Below are 20,380 nucleotides of genomic sequence, written 5' to 3' on the forward strand. Positions count from 1 at the left end.
GGGTTTTTGTCTTCCAAGTCGTCATCGACGACAACTTCGCTTACCTTGTCGCCCATGTTGTCGTGCATGAATACTGGGACACTTGTGTGAAAAAGTCGTCAACGATCCCAAAGGGCTGTCTGCAAGGAGTCGTGAACGAATTGGAAATGTCGTGCACGATTCATCAATGTTGTCTTAAAGACATTTTCTATTGGGTATTTAAAAATTTATAAATGTATTTGTGAATAAGGTTTGTATTTTTGCTATTGTCTTGCCAATACTGGCATTCGTAAGTCCCAATTTACATTAGGCGAGTTTACTTGCGGCAATTGTCAGTTTGTAGGTGAGAGAGGGTGCCATATGCCTCACAAAGGGTTACCATATGCCTCACCTCTCTCTCCTACAAAATGACAATTGCCGCAAATAAACTCGCCCAATGTAAATTGGGACTAAAGGCAGGGTAATGTAAACTAAGTCCTATGCCAGACTATGCAAATTTTCATTAACGTGAAAACGAGTTTATGGGTAAGAGGTGTAAGGGGGTGAAACTCTGTACACAAGGTTCTGTAATCTGAAATTAGGCTTTGTGTTTAAATTCGTAACTCTCAAAGCAATGAAAATATCGAAATTTTCATATGATTTCATAAATGTATGTAGACATCAATGAAAATTTGGAAGAAAATGGCAAAACGTTTTCATTGAAAATTTTCATAGTCTGACATAAGACTTAACTAAACTGAAATTTAGCCGCGAGTCGGTAAATAAGTCGGCGCGCCGCCGCCGATTGTCTTGCACAGACGTAAGCGAGCGAGCCGAAAAAATCGGTCGGCTTCGTTGTCTGAGGGGGATAATGCTGATTTTTTAGCACAAATTCTACCGAAACAAATTAGAGGTGAAGAAAAAGTGTGTAATAAATTAATAAAATATCTTGTGATAATAAAATCCAATAAGTGATTGTGCGGTAAAGAACAAAGAAACGACATTCCCTTCCAAAATAGTTTTTTTTTTCGTTCAAACAAAGAAGCAACAGAAAAAAACAGCCACATCTTAACATTCATGAAGAATTAAAAATAAAGAAAGGAACCCCACACACAAACACACGCACCGAACACAAAACCCCTCATACGTAGCTTACGTACAATGTTAAGCTTAACTCAAGCATCTCGGCCATTAATTGGAGCACTATATTTGGCCCTGCTCTTTACCCTGACTAATGTACCACAAGTCAAAGCAACAGATGAGGTAAGTCAAGTTATAATTTGTTTGTGTGTATGTTTTATGTGTACAATATGAGTTGGAGTTGAGGAGTGGAATAGTGGAGTGTAATTGGCGAAATTTAGATTCTTTGGAATCTAGTTTAGTAAATTTTCTTTATCTTTGGGAAATTTACAACAAATTTCGCATTTCCCGTATATCGACAGATGTAAACATATGTTTGCAAGCTGTTCTCTGCTTGCCATTGCCCCAAACCCAATGCACTAGTGCCTATAGTGGTTGTGTACACATAAACAAATCAAAGCATTTATTTATTTATTTTTGTTGTCCGTCTTTTTACGATTGTTTATCTTTTGTTTATGCCTCTTCTGTAACGTCATTTGTTTGGCCGCGTTCTTTATCTTTAAGATATTGTATATCATATGAAATGTATAGCAAATTTACGAGGGGTGGTTGCCTAAGGCAGGGAAGTTTAGAAAAAAAAAATAACAGAAAAGACATAGAAAGCTTTTGCTGAAATACAAGTGGACAAATATAAAAAAAAAATTAGGAATAAGTTGAGTTGACGCACTATGCTCAAAAAAAATTTTTTTAATTGTATTTTAAGTAACCGGCCCTGGGCCGGGGATTTAAGACTTTCTCCTATGGACAGGTGCAAATCTAGGGCACGGGAACAACTTTTTTTAAATTTAAAATTTTTCTCTTATCAGCTGGCCTTTAACAAAAGAATTTTTGGAACTTCAAAGGCCCATATCTCGGGAAGTATGGACTTCCGCAACAAATGTTATATATATTTGTGTTCAGGGTGACGAGTTATACCTGTGATAAAAATGTCATTTCGATCCGAGCATAGTTGACCAGCTCGTCTTATGCCAAAAATTACAACAAAGGTTGAGGCATTTGGTCCTCGGCCTTCAGTCAGCTGGTCTGACAAATGACGTCACTTGATAAACTGTCGTTTGATGTTTTGTGAGTAAGGGGTGGGGGCGGGTTTCCCCTGGCTACATCGGTGGGTCAGACCATCTCTCATAATTATCTGTATCAGCACCGTCCAATTTCATCACCAAGTTTCAGAGAGTTCACTAATCACCGCTTCAGAGATCTGCCCAACACTTCTGATGTTTGGTTAGCAGAGATGACGTTACTTTAGAAATCAACAATGTTGCAGCCGCTCGCCATTTACCTGCTGGTCGAATACCCGAAGTGAGACCAAATTTTTCAGCAGAGGCAGAGGGATTGGCCAATGAGGTTCGTCGAGTCAACTCCCGTGACCCCAAAGTCAGAGAGCTAACACGGGAAGTTAACAGATTAGTAGCGACGGGATTGGCCAATGAGCTTCGTCGAGTCAACTCCCGTGACCCCAAAGTCAGAGAGCTAACACGGGAAGTTAACAGATTAGTAGGTGAGCCAAAATGGAACAAGTGGCTAAATCATTTGAAGGCTTGCAACATTGGAGAAGCAATACGTAAATTGTGGGCATCGGTTAAGTCACTCTCCAACCCTCCAAAGAAGGAAGATAGAACCTCAATCACATTTGGCGACGTTTGGCAGAGCTAAGAGTACTACGATGCATTAGAGCTCTTGCTGCCGAGGAGGAACCCCCTCAATTCACAATGGATGATGTTGCTAATGTCATCAGGAAAGCTAAATCATCCAAAGCGGTGGGCCCTGATAGAATCTCCATGGTAATGCAGAAACAGCTACATCAGCCGGGAGTCGATTATATTACCACAGTTCTCAACCCGACGCAAGCCTCCCACATCGTTTCCGAATTCGGAAAACGGCCAAGGTGGTCCCGCCGCTACTGAAGTCACACAAGGATGACGGAAAAGATGAATCATATAGACCAATTTCGCTTTTGTCGTAGCAAAGACTATAGTGGCTTTACTCCTTCCCAGCATAAGAAATAGCTGTCCAGTTGCCGATTACCAGCATGGGCTCCGTAAGCAATTACACGCCATCTCCACACAAATTAGTCGATGATGACTCAACCAGAGCAAGCCGTGCCATAGGATAGCGTTGGTGGCTTACTAACAACCTTTGATACTGTCAAGCCCTCCACACTCTTTGGCGACATTGAACAGATAACCATCCGGCCAAGTTTGAAAAGTTGGATAATCAATTATATGTGTGTACGCCAGTCATACGTGGAATTCAGGAACAATAAGTCCAAGCCCCGTAGAGTGAAACAGGAAGTTCCCCAGGGTGGAGTGATATCTCCGGAATTGTTTAACCTCTTCTGTATTCCACACCCAGACGCCATTGAGATCGGAGGGTATGCGTATGATTGTACGACCTTAGCGTCAGGTAGCTTCCCTGGGGAGGCCACGGCCCCTACCGAAATGGTATTTTTTGTATATTTTACTCACAAAACATCAAATTTTGTCCGTTGGGACCCCCAAAATGGTGTCGAGATACATTTCTGACTACTTCCCTGTGCCATCATACCAGCTTTTTTCACGCGAGGAATATGCAAACATCCGCCACTAAATCTATAACCACTCTGTTCACTAGATTGAGGGGAGAGGTGACAACTGAGTCATCCTCCCCAGTATCAGAAATAGCTTTCAAGTTGCCGATCATCAACATGGATTCCGTAAGCAGCACAGCACGACAACAGCGCTGCACGCCATTACCACATATATCTGTAAAGGACTCAACCAGAGACGGCCATGCGATAGAACAGTGATGGTGGCTCTTGACTTATCAAAAGCCTTAGATACAGTCAGGCACTCCACGCTGTTTGAGGACATTGAGCAGACAACCCTCCGGCCAAGCTTGAAACTTTGGATAGTCAACTATATGTGTGGACGCCAGTCGTACGTGGAATTCAGGAATAAGAAGTCCAAACCCCGTAGAGTGAAACAGGGAGTTCCCCAAGGTGGGGTGATATCTCCGGAACTGTTTAACCTCTACCTCTCCTGTATTCCACCCCCTCCAGACGGCATTGAGATCGTGACGTATGCGCATGATTGCACGATCTTGGCGTCGGGTACCTATCCTGATGACATCTGTGAGAGACCGAACAACTATTTAACTGATCTTACCACCTTTTTCCATTCGAGGAATATGCAGATTTCCCCCACAAAATCTACAGCCACTCTGTTCACCACATGGACAGCGCAGTTTGGACGTGAGTTGAATGTCGTGGTCGACGGTAGCAGAATTCCGACCACAAACTGCCCTAAAATTTTAGGGGTCACATTCGACACTACATTCACGTCGTGCGCACACGCCACAGCTATCTGCGACAATTTGAAAAGTAGGAACAAGGTCCTCAAGTCCCTGGCCGGCAGCACTTGGGGTGCAGATAAAGAAACCTTGTTGACCACATATAACGCGATAGGTCGGTCTGTGGTAAGCTATGCGGCTCCAGTCTGGTCCCCGAGATTGTGTGATTCGAACTGGAAAAAGATTCAAACTTGCCAGAATGCCGCCGTGAGAACAGCGACAGGGTGCCTCCTCAAATCTTCATTGGACCATCTACATGAGGAGGCAAAAATTCTTCCTGTAAAGCAACACAATGAGATGCTTTCGTTGCAGTACCTGCTTGGATGTTATCGTGTGAGCCATCCCAATCACCATCTTGTGGGTAGGCCCGGCCCATTCAGGGAGATCAGGAAGGATATCCATGCTCTAGAGGGAGAGGTCCAACGATACAGGAGAGAACCCCTAGATCAACAAGCATATCAAGCAGGATTGAATAGCATTCACACGGACGCAGTTGCCAAGGCCTTAAGCAATTATAGTGTGAATAAAGTACTCGGAGTACATCCTCCATCTATCGCAGCTGAGGAGCGTCAGCTGCCACGACAAACTAGAGTAGTTTTGGCTCAACTACGCTCGGGATATTGCAGTCGCCTAAATTCTTATTGGGCGGAAATCGATCGCGCCGTGCAAGACATCTGCCCAGTATGCGGCATGGGCCCGCACGACCCACAACACCTTTTTAACTGCCCCGCCAAACCTACCCATCTAACTCCAGTGGATCCCATCGAAGCAGCCACTTTTCTGGAACTGGAGATAGACCCAGAGCCAGATTGAACAGAGGAACGAACAAATAAACATAACAAAAAACACTGTTACAACAACAACAACTGAGTCATGGTCGATGGTAGCAGAATTCCGATCACAAACTGCCCCATTTACATTCGACAGCATGTTCATGTAGTCCGTGAATGCCACATCTATCTGCAAGAAACTGAGATGTTGTTGTTGTTGTAACAGCATGGACACTTATGTACGTACAATCATAGGTTTGATGCTGGGCCGCTTGCCGAAACACTGGCTTCGGGTCAATCCGGTACGATAGAACCCGCTGCCGTGGGATTGACAAACTGATATGTAGGAACAGGGTCTATTCTACAGATCTATTCCTCATAATTTGGGGTGCGGATAAAGAAACCTTGTTTTTGACTATGCGGCGCCAGTGTGGTATATAAGTGCAACGCGATGGACAAATATTCTAACTCTTCAGAATGAATAACATCCCCCATCTATCGCAGCTGAGAAGCTTCAGCTGCCACGACAAACCAGAGCAGTCGGGATGGTGCAGCCATCTGAATTCCTATAGGGCAAGGATTCATGACACCGTGCAAAATATCTGTCCAGCATGCGGGAAAGGGCCGCGTGACACTGCTGCAACTTTTCAACTGCCCTGCCAAACCTACTCAACCAATTCTAGTAGCCTTGTGGCTACAACCCATAGAAGCAGCCACATTTCTAGAACTGGAGATAGACCCATAGCCCGATTAAGCATAAAAACGATCTACAAACATATAATAAACAAACAAAGTTGTTTGGACCAAATCGGGGGTTCCCTTTTAGCAAACATTTTTTAACTTTGGCCCATCATAGACAACGTGTTACAGAGTGCAAAGTTTGAAACAAGTTGGCTGTTTTGTTTGAGAGTTGTGGAGTTCATCAGCTAAACACGCAGATGGATAGGACTGAATCGAATCCAAATCGTCCATATATACCTGGGACCCACCCTTAATGAGGCATTCTTTTAGTCGTATCTTTCTACTTCCTTGACACCAACAATATTAAATACTAATTACATGTTTTTATAATTTTTTGTTAACATGTTTCAAATAACGGATATTTATTTGAAATCTCTCTCTCTTCCCCTTTTTCAATAGAAAATCAATTTACAACGCTATTATCCCCTAATTAACGAAGATCAATTGCTGAACAATGATAAACGATTTCAACAGATTATGCAGGGTGCAGGTGGAAGCAGTAACGTAAACAGTGCCAGTATTTCCGCAACCGATACCAGTATGTGGCCGGATAAGCCGAAGATCAATGTCCAGCAAGAAATTAATAAGTTAAATATAAGTATGTGTGTATGTGAACGAAATACCCTCAAACAAGTTCGCTAAAAATTTAAAAAAGTATTTTTAGACGAATTTAATGTGTGTGTATTTTAATGACATTGTTCATTGATATTTTTTAATCTATTTTTTATTCACTTACAGCCTATGTTTATCAGCCATCATGGCCAAAAATGGATGTAAAATTGGGTTCGGTAACAGCTGTAAGTTTTGATAAGGACGGCAATGTGGTTATGTTTCATCGTTGTGATCGTATTTGGGATCAAAATACATTTTCCCTTGGTAATGTATTTCGCCAGCGCAATAAAGGACCTATACGTGATAGCACAGTGTTGGCTTTGGATAGAAATACTGGAAGTTTGGTTTATGATTGGGGTAAAAATTTGTAAGTAAAAAATTTTAAAAATACGTCTTGATTTAGATAAGGCAATTTCAGAGGCGTGTGGAGAGTATGAACCTTTCACATCTCTTACTAACAATCTATATGTCCATATTTACATTAGGCAATTTTTTTTGCGGCAATTGTCAGTTTGTCGGCAAGATAGGATGTTGGGAGGCAAAGGGTTACCATATGCCTCACCTCTCTCTCTCCCCCAAACTGACAATTGCCGCAAGGAAAATTGCCTAATGTAGATATGGACTATGTTGTTGTAATTTCAATTGCCCAGTGTAAATCAAGACTAAACAAACGTTTTTAGCAACGCATGCATTATTTTTTATTTTAATTGAATTGAATTGAATTAATTTTGTCTAAAAAGTATTTGATTTTTTTTTTTTACATTTCAGATTCTATATGCCACATGGTCTTACCATTGATCACGAAGACAACGTGTGGGTAACTGATGTTGCTTTACATCAAGTATTCAAATTTGGACCACGAGGCTCAGATGATAAACCCCTAATGAAATTGGGTATTGCATTTACCCCGGGATCGAATAAAACAACATTTTGTAAACCCACCTCGGTTGCTGTTTTGGAAAATGGTGATTTCTTTGTAGCTGATGGTTATTGTAATGCACGCATTTTAAAATTTTCCAAAGATGGTCAACGTATACTGTCGTGGGGACAAAATACCTTTTCAGGAAAATCATTTGATGTTGCTCCGGAAAATTACTTTGCCATTCCACATGCTTTAACACTGATACCAGAACAAGAATTAGTGTGTACAGCTGATCGAGAAAATGGTCGCATACAATGTTTCTTCTGGTCCAACGGAACATTCCATTCACAATATCATTCCCAATTGATTGGTGATCGTTTATTTAGCATGGATTATACACCGGCTCAAGGTAAGAAGTGTTTTTTCTTTTTGGTATAAATTAAATTTATTAACATCTTAACAGTCTACGAATATTAGAAGAGTTTTAAGAATGGGGTTATCCGATATTTATATTGATTTTTATACCCTCAACCTTTAGGCTAGAAAGGGTATATACGCTTTCATACGGGCAAAATGTGCCTCATCGAAATAATGGTTTTAGACCCCAAGTATGTGCTTCAGACAATTTGGAGTCGATTAGCAATGTCCGTCCGTCTGTCTGGCTGGTGCGCACGATAACTCTCAAACGGATGAGCCGATTTGGTCCAAAATTTGGCTATCGTAATATTTTGTCCAAACTTATTTTATGTTGCAAGGTGGGGCATATCGGTCCACTTCTTCAGGTACCTCCCCCACAAAAGTTAAACATTTTTCTGTAAAATGGTCTGAACGATAACTCTCGAAGGGAGCAAAACTTTGCACATCGTATTATTCCTTCGAGATATAGATCTGGTTCGAATATGAACTATATCTGTCCACTCCTTCGGGTACCTCCCACACAAAATTTCGGAAAAGTTCAGTTTAGGACCTGTTGTTGTCGAGCCGCTTTGATTTTTGTTGTAACTTCTATTCACTGTCCTCTATACGACAGTACAAGTTTCATCAGGGGCAAGTCCATACTTCCTGAGAAAATAGCCTGAAAGTTGGGAAAAAAGTATTTCAATCCACACAGGCTGAGGGTATACTTTTTTACTTGTTGATATTAGACAAGTTTGCGCTAATTATTTCGGCAACTTCCTCTTTTATTTTTAATCGAGTTATGTTTTTTTCCAGAATAATTTGTAATTGACTTTTCTTCCTCTCTCTCTTTCTCTTTTTCAGGAGGACAATTTATTGTCGTAAACGGCCCCACTGCAGATGTTGGTGTAAAAACCGAACAATACAATGAAGTACGCGGCTATGTTATGGATTTCAAAACTAAAAAAGTTCTAGGCAAATTTGGACCCAATGGCAGACAATTCTCAAATCCTCATGATGTTGCCGTCACCATGGATGGCAATGAAATTTATGTTGCCGAATTAAATCCAACACGCATACATAAGTTTCTGCATAAATCATTGGTTAAATCGATACCCTTATCAGCAGCAAAACCCAAAGCCAACATCGAGGGAGGAGATGTCAACAAACAAAAGGGAACAAATTTAACAGTAGCAGCTGGTCTGCTAACTGCCGATGGTAGCGGCGGCATTGCAACAATGCTAGATGAAGATGCTGCTTCGGCAGGACATCATAAACCTGGAGCCACGGCTATATTGGTGGCAACTCTCATGTTACTGTTTGCTTGTCTTACATTTGCCATGGCTCTGCTGATAGCCAGAAGGCGTCGAAGAGGTAATTCTGGGGGTCTAAGTGTGGGTCAACCCAGTGAATTGGTCTATCGTAAATTGGTAGCCTCTGCACAAAATATTTCCGAAGAGTCACCTTAGACCGACCGACCGACATCATCACTAACATTTCACACACATAATTGATAAATATTATTCTAAAATTTTGTATTCAATTTATTGGTTAGATATTTTGTGATTATATTTTATTTAATAAGGCTGCTACTTAGACATGAGATCTATTCACTTCTTTATGTGTCTTATATTATTGTATTTAAAAAGCTTTATAGATTTTTGTATGTATGTATTGTCTCGAATGTCCTGCGTTCATTACCAAACTAGTTTTTGTTCTAACTTCCACAATAATAGTCATTCCACTTTGTTTCTTGTTTGTCCATAGTAATGTTCTGACTCACTAAAATTCGCATAATGTTGCATTATGGCAGCTATATTAAGAACCTTGAATGTCGGTGGCTTCTTAAAGTTATGAAAGATTTGTATTAAGTAAAAAAGAAGATACCATTTTTTTCTATGGAAAAATATATTTTTGAAACGTAATACTTTTGTGAGTCCATAGTCTATGAACGATCTTGTGTTTTTTCTTGTAATTAATATCTGTATTTACTTGTACTTAGTTTAATTTATTTTTACAATATTTTTTTTGTAATTATTTAAAACATTATGTATTTTCACCTCATTTTTTTCTACAATATTTTTTTGTTTGTAATATACGTATTTAAAATAATTTTGATTTATATTTCGTATTTAATAAATGTTTTATTTTCTACATCATTTATTTTGTAGCACTCTTTTCATTTTGTCACAGTTTTGTCTTGTGTTATGTCCCAGAACATTCATTCAACATAGGTCTAGGTAAAATATACTCTAATTAAGTCTAAGGAAGACTTGATAAGACGATTTGGAACAGAGGATTTTTTCCTAAAGCTTAGAATCACTGAGGGGTATTTTGCCACAGTTGAAAATTTGATGTTGCCTCGATTCCCAAGCCAGGCAACATCAAATTTTCAACGGTGGCAAAATACCCCTCAGTGATGTTGGCGACATTTCCTGAGTATTTCAGCCATGTAAAACTTCTCTACAAGTGGTGTCCTTAAAACACGCCGTTCGCACTCGGCAATAAACAGTAGGTCCCATATCATTGAGCTAATATGAATCGGGGTGCACTCATTGATATGAGAGAAGTCTCCCCTGTCTCTAATTGAGTCTAACGATTTGTTCCAAAAGCTGGACTTAGAATTTACATCCAACTGTCCCGCCATTTACACTGCTTCTCCAGAACAACCCTCAACCTTCAACTCCTGTCCATAGGCTTTATAGCGAGAGCATCATGGTTTTTCCTCATTACATAACATTGTCAACTATGTCATTATTACTTGATAAGTTCCAGAAAAATATTATAAATTTATGCATGTGGATGTATACAGTTCGTGATTGATTATACACAGATATTCACCGTCAGCACAGGTTGAACCATATATCTTTTGAAGAATTGTGGTTTCAAGCATGCCTAATATTGTCTAAGCATGCCCTCTATTGTCTATACAATATCATTATCACTGGGCTTGGTTCTTGCCACCGAATTTGCAGTTATCTGTTTACCAGATTTCTAGAACCCTTCCAGCTCATTTTTCCCCCAGCAGTCTGAGCTGTCACACTAGCTATTCACCATATGGTGATTAGGATGACTCTCATGGTAACAGCCGAGCAAGTACAAAACGAGCATTTATGCTAACGCGAGGGTATATACACTTTGATACGGGCAAAATGTGCCTCATCGAAATAATTGTTTTAGACCCCAAGTATGTTTGGACGAAATGTGTTTCAGACAATTTGGAGTTGATTTAGCCGTGTCCGTCCGTCTGTCTGGCTGGAGCGCACGATAACTCTCGAACGGATCAACCGATTCGGTTTAAATTTTGGCTTTCGTAATATTTTGTCCAAACTTAGTTTAAGTTCGAAGATGGGTTATATCGGTTCACTTCCTTACCACCTCCCCCGCAAAAGTTCGGAAAATTTGTGCGCACGATAACTCTTGAAGGGAGTAACCGATTTGGTCCATACTTTGCACATCCTGAAATGTGTACCCACACTTAGATAAGGTTTCAATATGGACTCAATCGGTCCACTCTTTCGGGTACCTCTCACACAAAATTTCGGAAAAGTTCAGTTTAGAGCCATCTCTCGAATCGCTTTGATTTTTGTTGCAACAACTTGTATTTACTTCCCCCCATACGACGGTACAAGTTTCATTAGGGGCAAGTCCATACTTCCTGAGAAAATAGCATGAAAGTTGCAAAAACCCCCTATGACACCGTGTGAGGTGGTTGGAGCGCAAGATAATTCTTGAACGGATCTTCCGATTCGGTCCAACATTTGGTCTTAGTAATATTTTGTCCAAACATAGTTTAAGTTCGAAGATAAGCCATATCGGTCTACTCCTTTATGTACCTCCCCCACAAAAGTTCAAAAATGTTCGGAAAATTTTTTCGTACGGTAACTCTTGAAGGGAGTGACCGAATTGGTCCATACTTTACACATCCTAATATATCTACCAGATATAGGTCAGGTTCAAATATGGACTATATGTGTCCACTCCATCCGGTACCTTCCACACAAAATTTTGGATAAGTTCACTTTAAGACATGCAATCGAATCACATTGATTTTTGTTGAAGCAACTTGCATTCGCTGCCTCAATTACGATGGTAGAAGTTTTTTCAGGGGCAAGTCCATACTTCTTAAGCAAACAGCCCGAAAGGTGTAAAAACCCCATAGGCACCATATGTAGTGGCTGCAGATCCACTTCCATAATGGTCAATGTCGATCCATTCCTTTTAGTATCTTCTCCGCAAAACTTTTGATCTTTAATCCTAATCAACTTTTTGTCGGTTAAAACGCCCAAAAACATACGTTTTTTGGGAAAAAATTGTTTCAATATACACAGGCTGAGGATATATCTCTGTCGGCAAAGCCGACTGATACTTTTTTACTTGTTATATAACAATAATAATAAATAATATTAGAGGCGATTGTAAATCAGTTTGTTTTAAGAAGAAACCAAATTTTCTTATTTGTCAGATGAAATGGTGCATCCTCCACTCGAATATTGGGGTTCCTAGCAGGTTCGTCCCATGAAGCCAATAAAAAAATACTTCCCAAACCTCAATTTCGCAAATTGAAATTTTAACACATGGTAGAAACACACTTCGGCTCCTACGTCGAATATTCTGCGAAAAGCATTTCAAACTGGTTGCCTCCAGAATCTGTGAATAATAATAATAATATAATTGTTCCATAAACATCCCAGACGGGACAGGGGAGACCTCTCTCATATCAATCAGTGCACCCCGATTCATATTAGCTCAATGATATTGGACCTACTGTTTATTGCCGAGTCCGAACGGCGTGTCCTAAGGACACCGCTTGTAGAGGAGTTTTATATGGCTGAAATACTCAGGAAATGTCGCCAACATCACTGAGGGGTATTTTGCCACCGTTGAAAATTTGATGTTGCCTGGCCTGGGAATCGAACCCACGACCTATAGCGTGCAAGGCGGGTGTGCATACCATTGCACCACGGTGGCACCCCAAAAAATCTGTGAATAATACCTTTCAAAATATCAATATGGCATCCCTAATTTTTCCCGAAAAAAGATCACCGCATTTTGGCGCCCAACGTTAGAAATAACGAAATTTGCAATAGCTTGACACCAGTAGTGCGATTCTCTAACCCATTTTTTGAGTTACCGACAATTGTCGGTAAAATTAATAAAAAGAAGTCGCAAAATTCTACCGATAGCAAGAGTGTTGTCAACTTTTATTTGATCTTTTCATTCATAATTTTGAGTTTTAATTTTACCGATTTTTGTCGATAACTCGAAAAATGAGTTACAGAATTCCACTACTGGACCCCTAAAAAATCCTTGACACCTATTCAAGCGTTCCAGCAAAAGATTTACAAATTTTGGCGCCCAACGTCATAAATTCATTCATTCAGTTTATGCAATGACAACATCTTCTTGGGGTTGACCGATCGTGTCCTTGTGGCCGATGGAGTCATGTTGGTGTCCGCAAGGGATCTGGACAGCTTGAAACCATCGGTTTTTCGGACTTAACTGGATTCAATGGTTTTGGTCTGTTGACTGGCTACCTCCGTAACAGTAGTGGAATTCTGTAACCCAAATTTTAAGTTACCGACAAAAATCGGTAACATTAAAACGCAAAATTATGAATGAAAAGTATCAATAAAAGTTGACAAAACCGTTGCTATCGGTAGGATTTAACAACAGCTTTATTTTGGTTGTTAACTTACCAAAAATTTTCGTTAATCACCAAAATTATAAGCAATTTAGTTTTACAGATATTTGTCGGTAACTCGAAAAATGAGTTACAGAATTCCACTACAGGGATCGAAATCTGTTCGATAGGTAGTGAACGCTTCTCAAGCTTCAACCTTATCTTACGGAATTCCACCTGCGAAACACCTGCTGGGGATTTGTTTATGAACTTTGAACAATATTGCTCTGCTCTCTTGTAGCCGAGCTTGTCCTTTCTTTCCCGGGCCTTGCTACTCTTGATGGTTGGGGATGTGGAAGAATGAACCATCTTTGCATCCACAGCCTACCCCGTCGTAATGTTGTACTGTGCGTTACACCATCAATTCTGGCCTAATAGGAATTGAGGCGGATGCACCAGCTGGATCTTAATTGTACGAGGAGACTCTCTGCTGTAGTTTGGGAGGGCGTGGACTTGCAGAAAGGTATAGGTTAAAAATTGTGGATTTATTGCCCCTCCTTGGAGAACGTCTTGCTTCAATTTACGGTGTTTGAACATGTTGTTCCTAAATTCCACGTATGACTGGCGGATACACATACAGCCCAATTATGAATATCAACTCGCCGTGAGTTTTCTCACCTTCCCCCTTAAATTGAAACGGCAGAAAGACAAAACTCACGGTGAGTTGACATTCATGATTACCCTGATAGTTGGTGACCCAGATTTTGAAACAAGGTGTAATAGTAGTACTTTCGTTCTGATGCTGGAAAGGTGTAACAACGCCAGAATCTTTGCTACTGTTTGCAAAAGTGAGATCGGCCTATCTGATTCACCTATGCCTGATCATTCATTCACCTATGAATTACGTCAGATCCAAAGGGTTTGTATGATTCGGATAACATCCGCAACATCTACCATCGCAAACTGTGTTTTTTCCCCCTCGGCTGGAAGACATCACAAACGATGCAAAGCATTTCCCTTTACGTGGTCCCTATTGCCTATTGGGGCGCTTAATAAATTCGGTTAACTTAAAACCACGTTGTTAAACATGGCAGAAGTCAGATCATATTTTTTAAGGAGTTCCATAATCTTAACCGCTTTTCATCATTAGCCACTACCGGTTCCAATGCTGCAGTACTTCTTGCCACCTTTTCCGCTAATGTTCACCGACTAACCTAATGATTCTGTGATTTTGGTGTCACTAGAGTTCGCAAGGTGAAGTTCGTCAAAATAATTTTCTAACCCCGTCAATTCTACTAGGAAATTAGATTTTTATTTAATCTCTACTAAACAAACGTCAAAGAGACTGGTCAGTTCTCTGAAGCGTTGATTAGTGAATTCTCTGAATAATTGCAAATGGCTTCCCATGGTTGAGAAAAAAATACGACGTTCAGAGGTTATGCAGTCGGGTGGTCTATTGACGGAGATGAGGATAGGGAATGGGCAGAACTAAGGGAAATGGCGGACGGATTGCCAAGTCATGCCATTCGTCAGGATAAGGTACTATGGCAGCCTCCTCTAATCCTCGTTCACGGAACAGCAATACTTGGTTTTAGTGACTGTGGCTGACACTACTGTTGGGGGAGATTTATAATCCGAAGACGACGACTACAATCAAATTAACGCAGTACGATGCAACATAACCTCTATCGATATACTCTCACTGGAAGGTCCGAAACAAACAACGATTTATTGTGGATCTGGGGTTAGGTTAGGTTTAAGGATGCGCAACCCTCTATTAGAATAGGTGACTGCTTCACGCGGAGACCGTTGGTCCATTGTGTTCATCCTGTGTAGGCTATTTAAAGATGATGGAGATGATGATTTAAAGATGATGGAGGTGTGTTGTTGAGATGATTAAAGATGAAAGAGATGATAGAGGGTTGATGCAGCTTGATGAGATGAGGATGATAGGATAGAGATGATGGTGAGTGTAGGAGATATAGAGATTGACGCCAAGGAATTATCTGGAAGAGTGAAAAGAATCTGATTATTAAGGGTTGTTAAGGAGCTTTGGCAAGCCATGCTAGATGTCTGGTATAGTTGAGTAGGACGATGGGATCTATGTTAGACAGGAAGGTTAGAGTGTCTATCTCATATCTGCCTAGTGTACGGTGGGACACCTACAAAGCAGATGTTCGACAGTCTCTATCTCCTCCACATCTTCACGCAGTCTGCAATAGTCAATGCCACTGTCGTCCAATTTTGAAGTTAGGGACCTCACTCTGCAGTGACCTGTTATAAGTCCCACCGCGATTTTCATCCCTAACTTATCAAGTGAGAGGAGGGAAGCCGTTCTTCGACGAGAAACCACAGCCCAGATCGCCTTGTTTACCCTACAACCAGGTTCCAATAGCCATCTTTGATGTGCTTTCTCATTGAAGATCGCTGGAAGTTTGCCGATATAGTGGCACATCGGTGGCCGGAAGGTTTCATCAACTGACAAGTCGATAGACCTAGAGCCACCTCGAGCGAGTTCATCTGCTACCTCGCTTCCCATGATGTTGCTGTGACCCGTAACCCAACATAGCTTTACGATATCGTGTATATCCAGTAGAGCTCTCCTTCAATCAAGAATAGCTCTTGAATTTATGGTCCATGACTTAAGAAACTTGAGGTTCGCCTGACTATCGACATATATAGTCACCGGTCCTGTAAGACTGCCTTTAAGCCCTTTCACCAATTCAGCTGCTTTCCTGGTAGCAAGAATCTCCGCCTGAAAAACACTTCAATTATCGTCAAGCTTATATGAGTTTTTAATTAGTGGATTCTCGAAGTAGACGCCAGCGCCAGTACCTTCTTCCATCTTGGACCCGTCTGTGTAAATTGCCAGACCGTCCACAGGAGATATGCACTCAGCCCATGCGTCTCTGCTTGGGAAGATAACAGTTAAGGAGTCAAACTTGAATGAGGTAGGCATATAATCGCTTACGCAACCATTGTCACCTAACTCAAGTCGACTATCAACTAGTTTTAGGACATTCGAGTGTCCAAAGTGTGAACCACGTCAACACCCTGACTCCCGGAGTCTAAAAGCAGATCTCGCCGCCTGAAACTAGATTAGGATATCCAGAGGTTGGAGATCCAGGATTACGTTTAAAGCAGCTTGAGGAGTGCTTTTAGTCGATCCAGTAATCAGCATTGACGCCGTTCTTTGTACACTTGATAATTTGGAAAGTAACTCTTTGTTCCCAAGAGCTTGCCACCAGACCAGTCCACCATAGGTAAGTATGGGCAGGACCACGGTTACATACAGCCAGTGTATGATCTGTGGTCTCAATCCCCAGCTTTTCCCAATGGAGTTCTTACAGCAATAGAGTGCCATGAGTCCTTTCTTCGTTCGCTCCTCTACATTTCTTTTCCATGGCAAGCGATGTTCCAGAATAGCGACGAGGTATTTAGCTTCCGTAGAAAGTTCCAGGGCCACCCCGTCCAGGACTGGAGGCTCGAAATTGGGAATTTTGCGTTTCTTAGTGAATAGTACAAGCTCTGTTTTTTTCCGGGTTTACTCCCAGACCGTTGTTCTGGGCCCAGTTTGCAAGTTTTACTAAGGCTCTTTGCATGAGCTCAGACAGGGTTGGTAGGAATTTACCACTTATCAGCACAACCACATCATCAGCATAAGCAATCACCTTGATCTTCAGCCGGTCGAAGCACACAAGTATTTCATTTATTACCAGAAGCCATAGCAGGGGTGAGAGAACTCCTCCCTGCGGAATGCCTCTGTTAACAGTTTTCCTCATAGAACTCTCTCCTATGCCTGAGTTGATGATTCTACTTTTCAGCATCTAATCAATCCATTCCACAGCGATGGAGGAAATGCCTGTGTTGCTGAGAGCATTGTGGATTGATTCAAGCTTCACGTTATTGAAAGCCCCCTCTATATCGAGGGCCGCCAGCGTGAAGCCTGAATTTTCCATATGCTTCTCAACATGACCGACCACCTCATGCAGGGCAGTCTCCACTGATTTGCCTTTAGTGTAGGCATGTTGTGATTTGCTGATGTTGTTGGGTTTTAATTGTGTTCTAATTTCAAGATCCAGTAACCTTTCTAATGTCTTCAAAAGAAAGGAAGAAAGACTAATTTGTCTGTAGTCTTTTGGCAGTAAGACTTGGCTTCCCGCTTTGGGGATGTAAGTCACCTTAACCTCCTTCCACAGACCAGGTATGTACGATAACAATAAACAAGCCTTGAACATTTCTACCAGGATTGATATCGCCGGCTCAGCCACATTATGTAGCATTGCCGGTATTATACCATCCGGTCCCGGTGATTTATAAGGCTGGAAACTGTTGATCGCCCACCGAATTCTTGTGTGATTAGTTATTCTGTCAATCAGCTGTTCATCCTCGACGGTTCGGACTCGACTAAGATTTGCTCTTGGCAAGGCTCCGTCAAAGTCAGCACAACCGGGAAAATTGACCTTGTAGTCATCCCAATCCGTACTGAGTTTAGTCTTACTGGCTTTATTGTAGGACTTCCTGGCTGCTTTACGCAGATTGGCTAATTGTTTAGTCCACCACACCGGTTGGGATTTCTTCCCCGGATAGGTGATTGGACAAGAGTCCTTATAGCTCGTCAGAAGGGTTTTGGTTTGGGAATCCACAGCTCTCAACCTCCTCGACAGTATGGAGAGTGTTACTTCCACTACCACATAGTTTTGAGGCCGTCAGAGCTTCGAATTTACCCCAATCCGTTCACCTGGGATTTCAATGAGGGTTCTGTGTTACCCCAATTATAGAGATTTGAAATAGTATCATCTTGTGATCCGAAAAGGAGCACTTTTCTGATACATTCCAATTCTCTACATCGGAGTCGTCCATGTTGGTCAGGGTTATGTCAATGACTCCCCCCCCCCCCCCTTTAATCTATTTTGAAACGTGGGAGTGTTACCCCTATTACAAATTTTTAAATTATTTTTTAAAATAAAATTGAAAATGTTCTCACCTCTGGTATTTGTGTCACTGCTTCCCCAGTGAAAGTAGTGGGTATTGGCATCACATCCAAGGACGATCCTGCCTATGCTCGCTAGCTCATCCACTAGATCCTGTGTGACCTTGCGTGGTGGTTTTGGGTCTTCATAAGGCAGGTAAATCGAAGACAAAACCAAGGGTTTGCTTCGACCTTCTTCCATCCGTACCGTGGTTATATCACCTCTACTGTAATTGGACAGAAATAATTGAGCTAGACGCTATATTTTTGCACTCGAGTCCATAGGCAGGTCAAGTTCGAAGAGGGGCTGAATTGTCCCATGTTTTGCTATAGCCTCCATATAACGGTACCTCTCGATATTCGTTATTTTGAGGATTGAAGCTACAATTTTTAACCGAACTACCTTTAGTTTGGACAGGTGAGGTTCCTAGTGGTCACAAAACATCTCCACCAAAAACTGTCAACATTGGCCCACGCTTTTGTATAGCCCCCACATAACGGTACCTTCCGATATTCGGTAATTAGAGGATTTTGGCTAAAATTTTTAACCGAACTACCTTTAATTTGAGAGTTGAGGTTCCTAGTGGCCACAAAACATTTCCACTAAGAATTGTCAACATAGATCCACGTTTTGGTATTGCCCCCCATATAACGGAACCTTCCGATATTCGGTATTTTGAGGATTTTAGGCACAATTTTTAACCGAACTACCTATAATTTGGGCAGATAGTTACAACTAGAAGAATCCGAAGCAGGTATTTCGGGAGATACCGCTACCAAAATAAAAGTATAGACGAATTCGAGCATGTAGTTGATGGGGTGATGTTTCAATATGGAACATAGAACCGGTCGTCGGCATGAAATCATCGATCATATTGACACTTTTAGTACTAATTTCCACAACTACACCCACATCTCATGCCTTCTTTACATGTACAGAGTTATACTGCCATCTTAAATTTTATTCCGTAAATTATTAATAACAGTTTTACCTATTTCAGGTTGCATGCCTTTTGGTGGGAATAATCGTCGACATGCTTGGGATTTTCCAGCCAAACCAGACGGATTTAAATTGGGTGGCCTGCTGCTGGAGCGTAATAAACGTAGTGGATTTGAAAAACTGGATCAAAATGACAGTGATGAAGATGAATCGGAGACACAAACAAATAGCCTTAGTAGTGCACAATTTGCTTAGAATTTAAGAGCGAAAGCAACACCAACAACAATCATGTACGATATAGAATATTTATCTGTACATACTCGTAAATATAGCGATAGAGGCAAAAATTCAACAAATATTTGAACAAAGCAAAGCGGATATGAAAATGTAGCCGATCAATTTACTTTATTTTATATCTTCAACTAAATATGGAATTTATTGTTATTCTCGAAATCAGTTTTGTACCAAGAAGAAGGAGAAAAAGAAGGAGGAAGAGAAAAAGAAGAAAGAAAACAAAAGAATTTATACCAGAAGAAAGAACTAAAGATGATCACAGCTTCCTGTTATTTGCCAAAGACTATGACAACATTCCGTTAACATTATAAACTAAATGATTTAAAAGTGTTTAATATTTTACAAGAAAAAAAATTACTAATGATCTCTTAATGTGTAAATAATGTAAAAAATTGATTTTTTTCAAAATATTTTATACTTATTTCAAAATTTTTTACTTCTAACAACTGATCCTATTATTGTTTTAAAAGAATATTATAAATATACACAATTTAAGATAAGTAATTGTTCGTTATTTCATTTGTTAGGCACAATGAAATAGAGATTTGCCTCGTGGAATTCCAAAAAGATGCAATGCACAGTAGTGTCAGTTGTATGCCACTTGTAATTTTGGGGGAAAAAGTCGAAAAGTCATCACCCTAGTATATTGGGACTACCTCTGGCAGGATTTTAATACACGTAATTTTGTTTGTAACCCTTAAAATGAACGATATTTGGTCTGTTCCAGAACTGCATGAATCTAATA

The 20,380-nt window shown here is 40.7% G+C and overlaps 1 protein-coding gene across 1 annotated transcript; it reads left to right on the forward strand.

The window, feature by feature from the left end:
* The first annotated feature begins 771 nt into the window (after window positions 1-771).
* Pal1 (Peptidyl-alpha-hydroxyglycine-alpha-amidating lyase 1) lies at window positions 772-20,139 on the forward strand. Its single transcript, XM_073956142.1, has 6 exons — window positions 772-1,221; window positions 6,336-6,534; window positions 6,675-6,915; window positions 7,317-7,819; window positions 8,671-9,180; window positions 19,403-20,139. Exons 1-6 carry the CDS (start codon window positions 1,120-1,122, stop codon window positions 19,594-19,596), a joined length of 1,749 nt encoding a protein of 582 aa, XP_073812243.1. The 5' UTR covers window positions 772-1,119; the 3' UTR covers window positions 19,597-20,139.
* Window positions 20,140-20,380: the final 241 nt, after the last annotated feature.

This window comes from Musca autumnalis, unplaced genomic scaffold, assembly GCF_047663935.1.
Source record: "Musca autumnalis isolate F117 unplaced genomic scaffold, ASM4766393v1 scaffold_5, whole genome shotgun sequence".
Lineage (NCBI taxonomy): Eukaryota > Metazoa > Arthropoda > Insecta > Diptera > Muscidae > Musca > Musca autumnalis.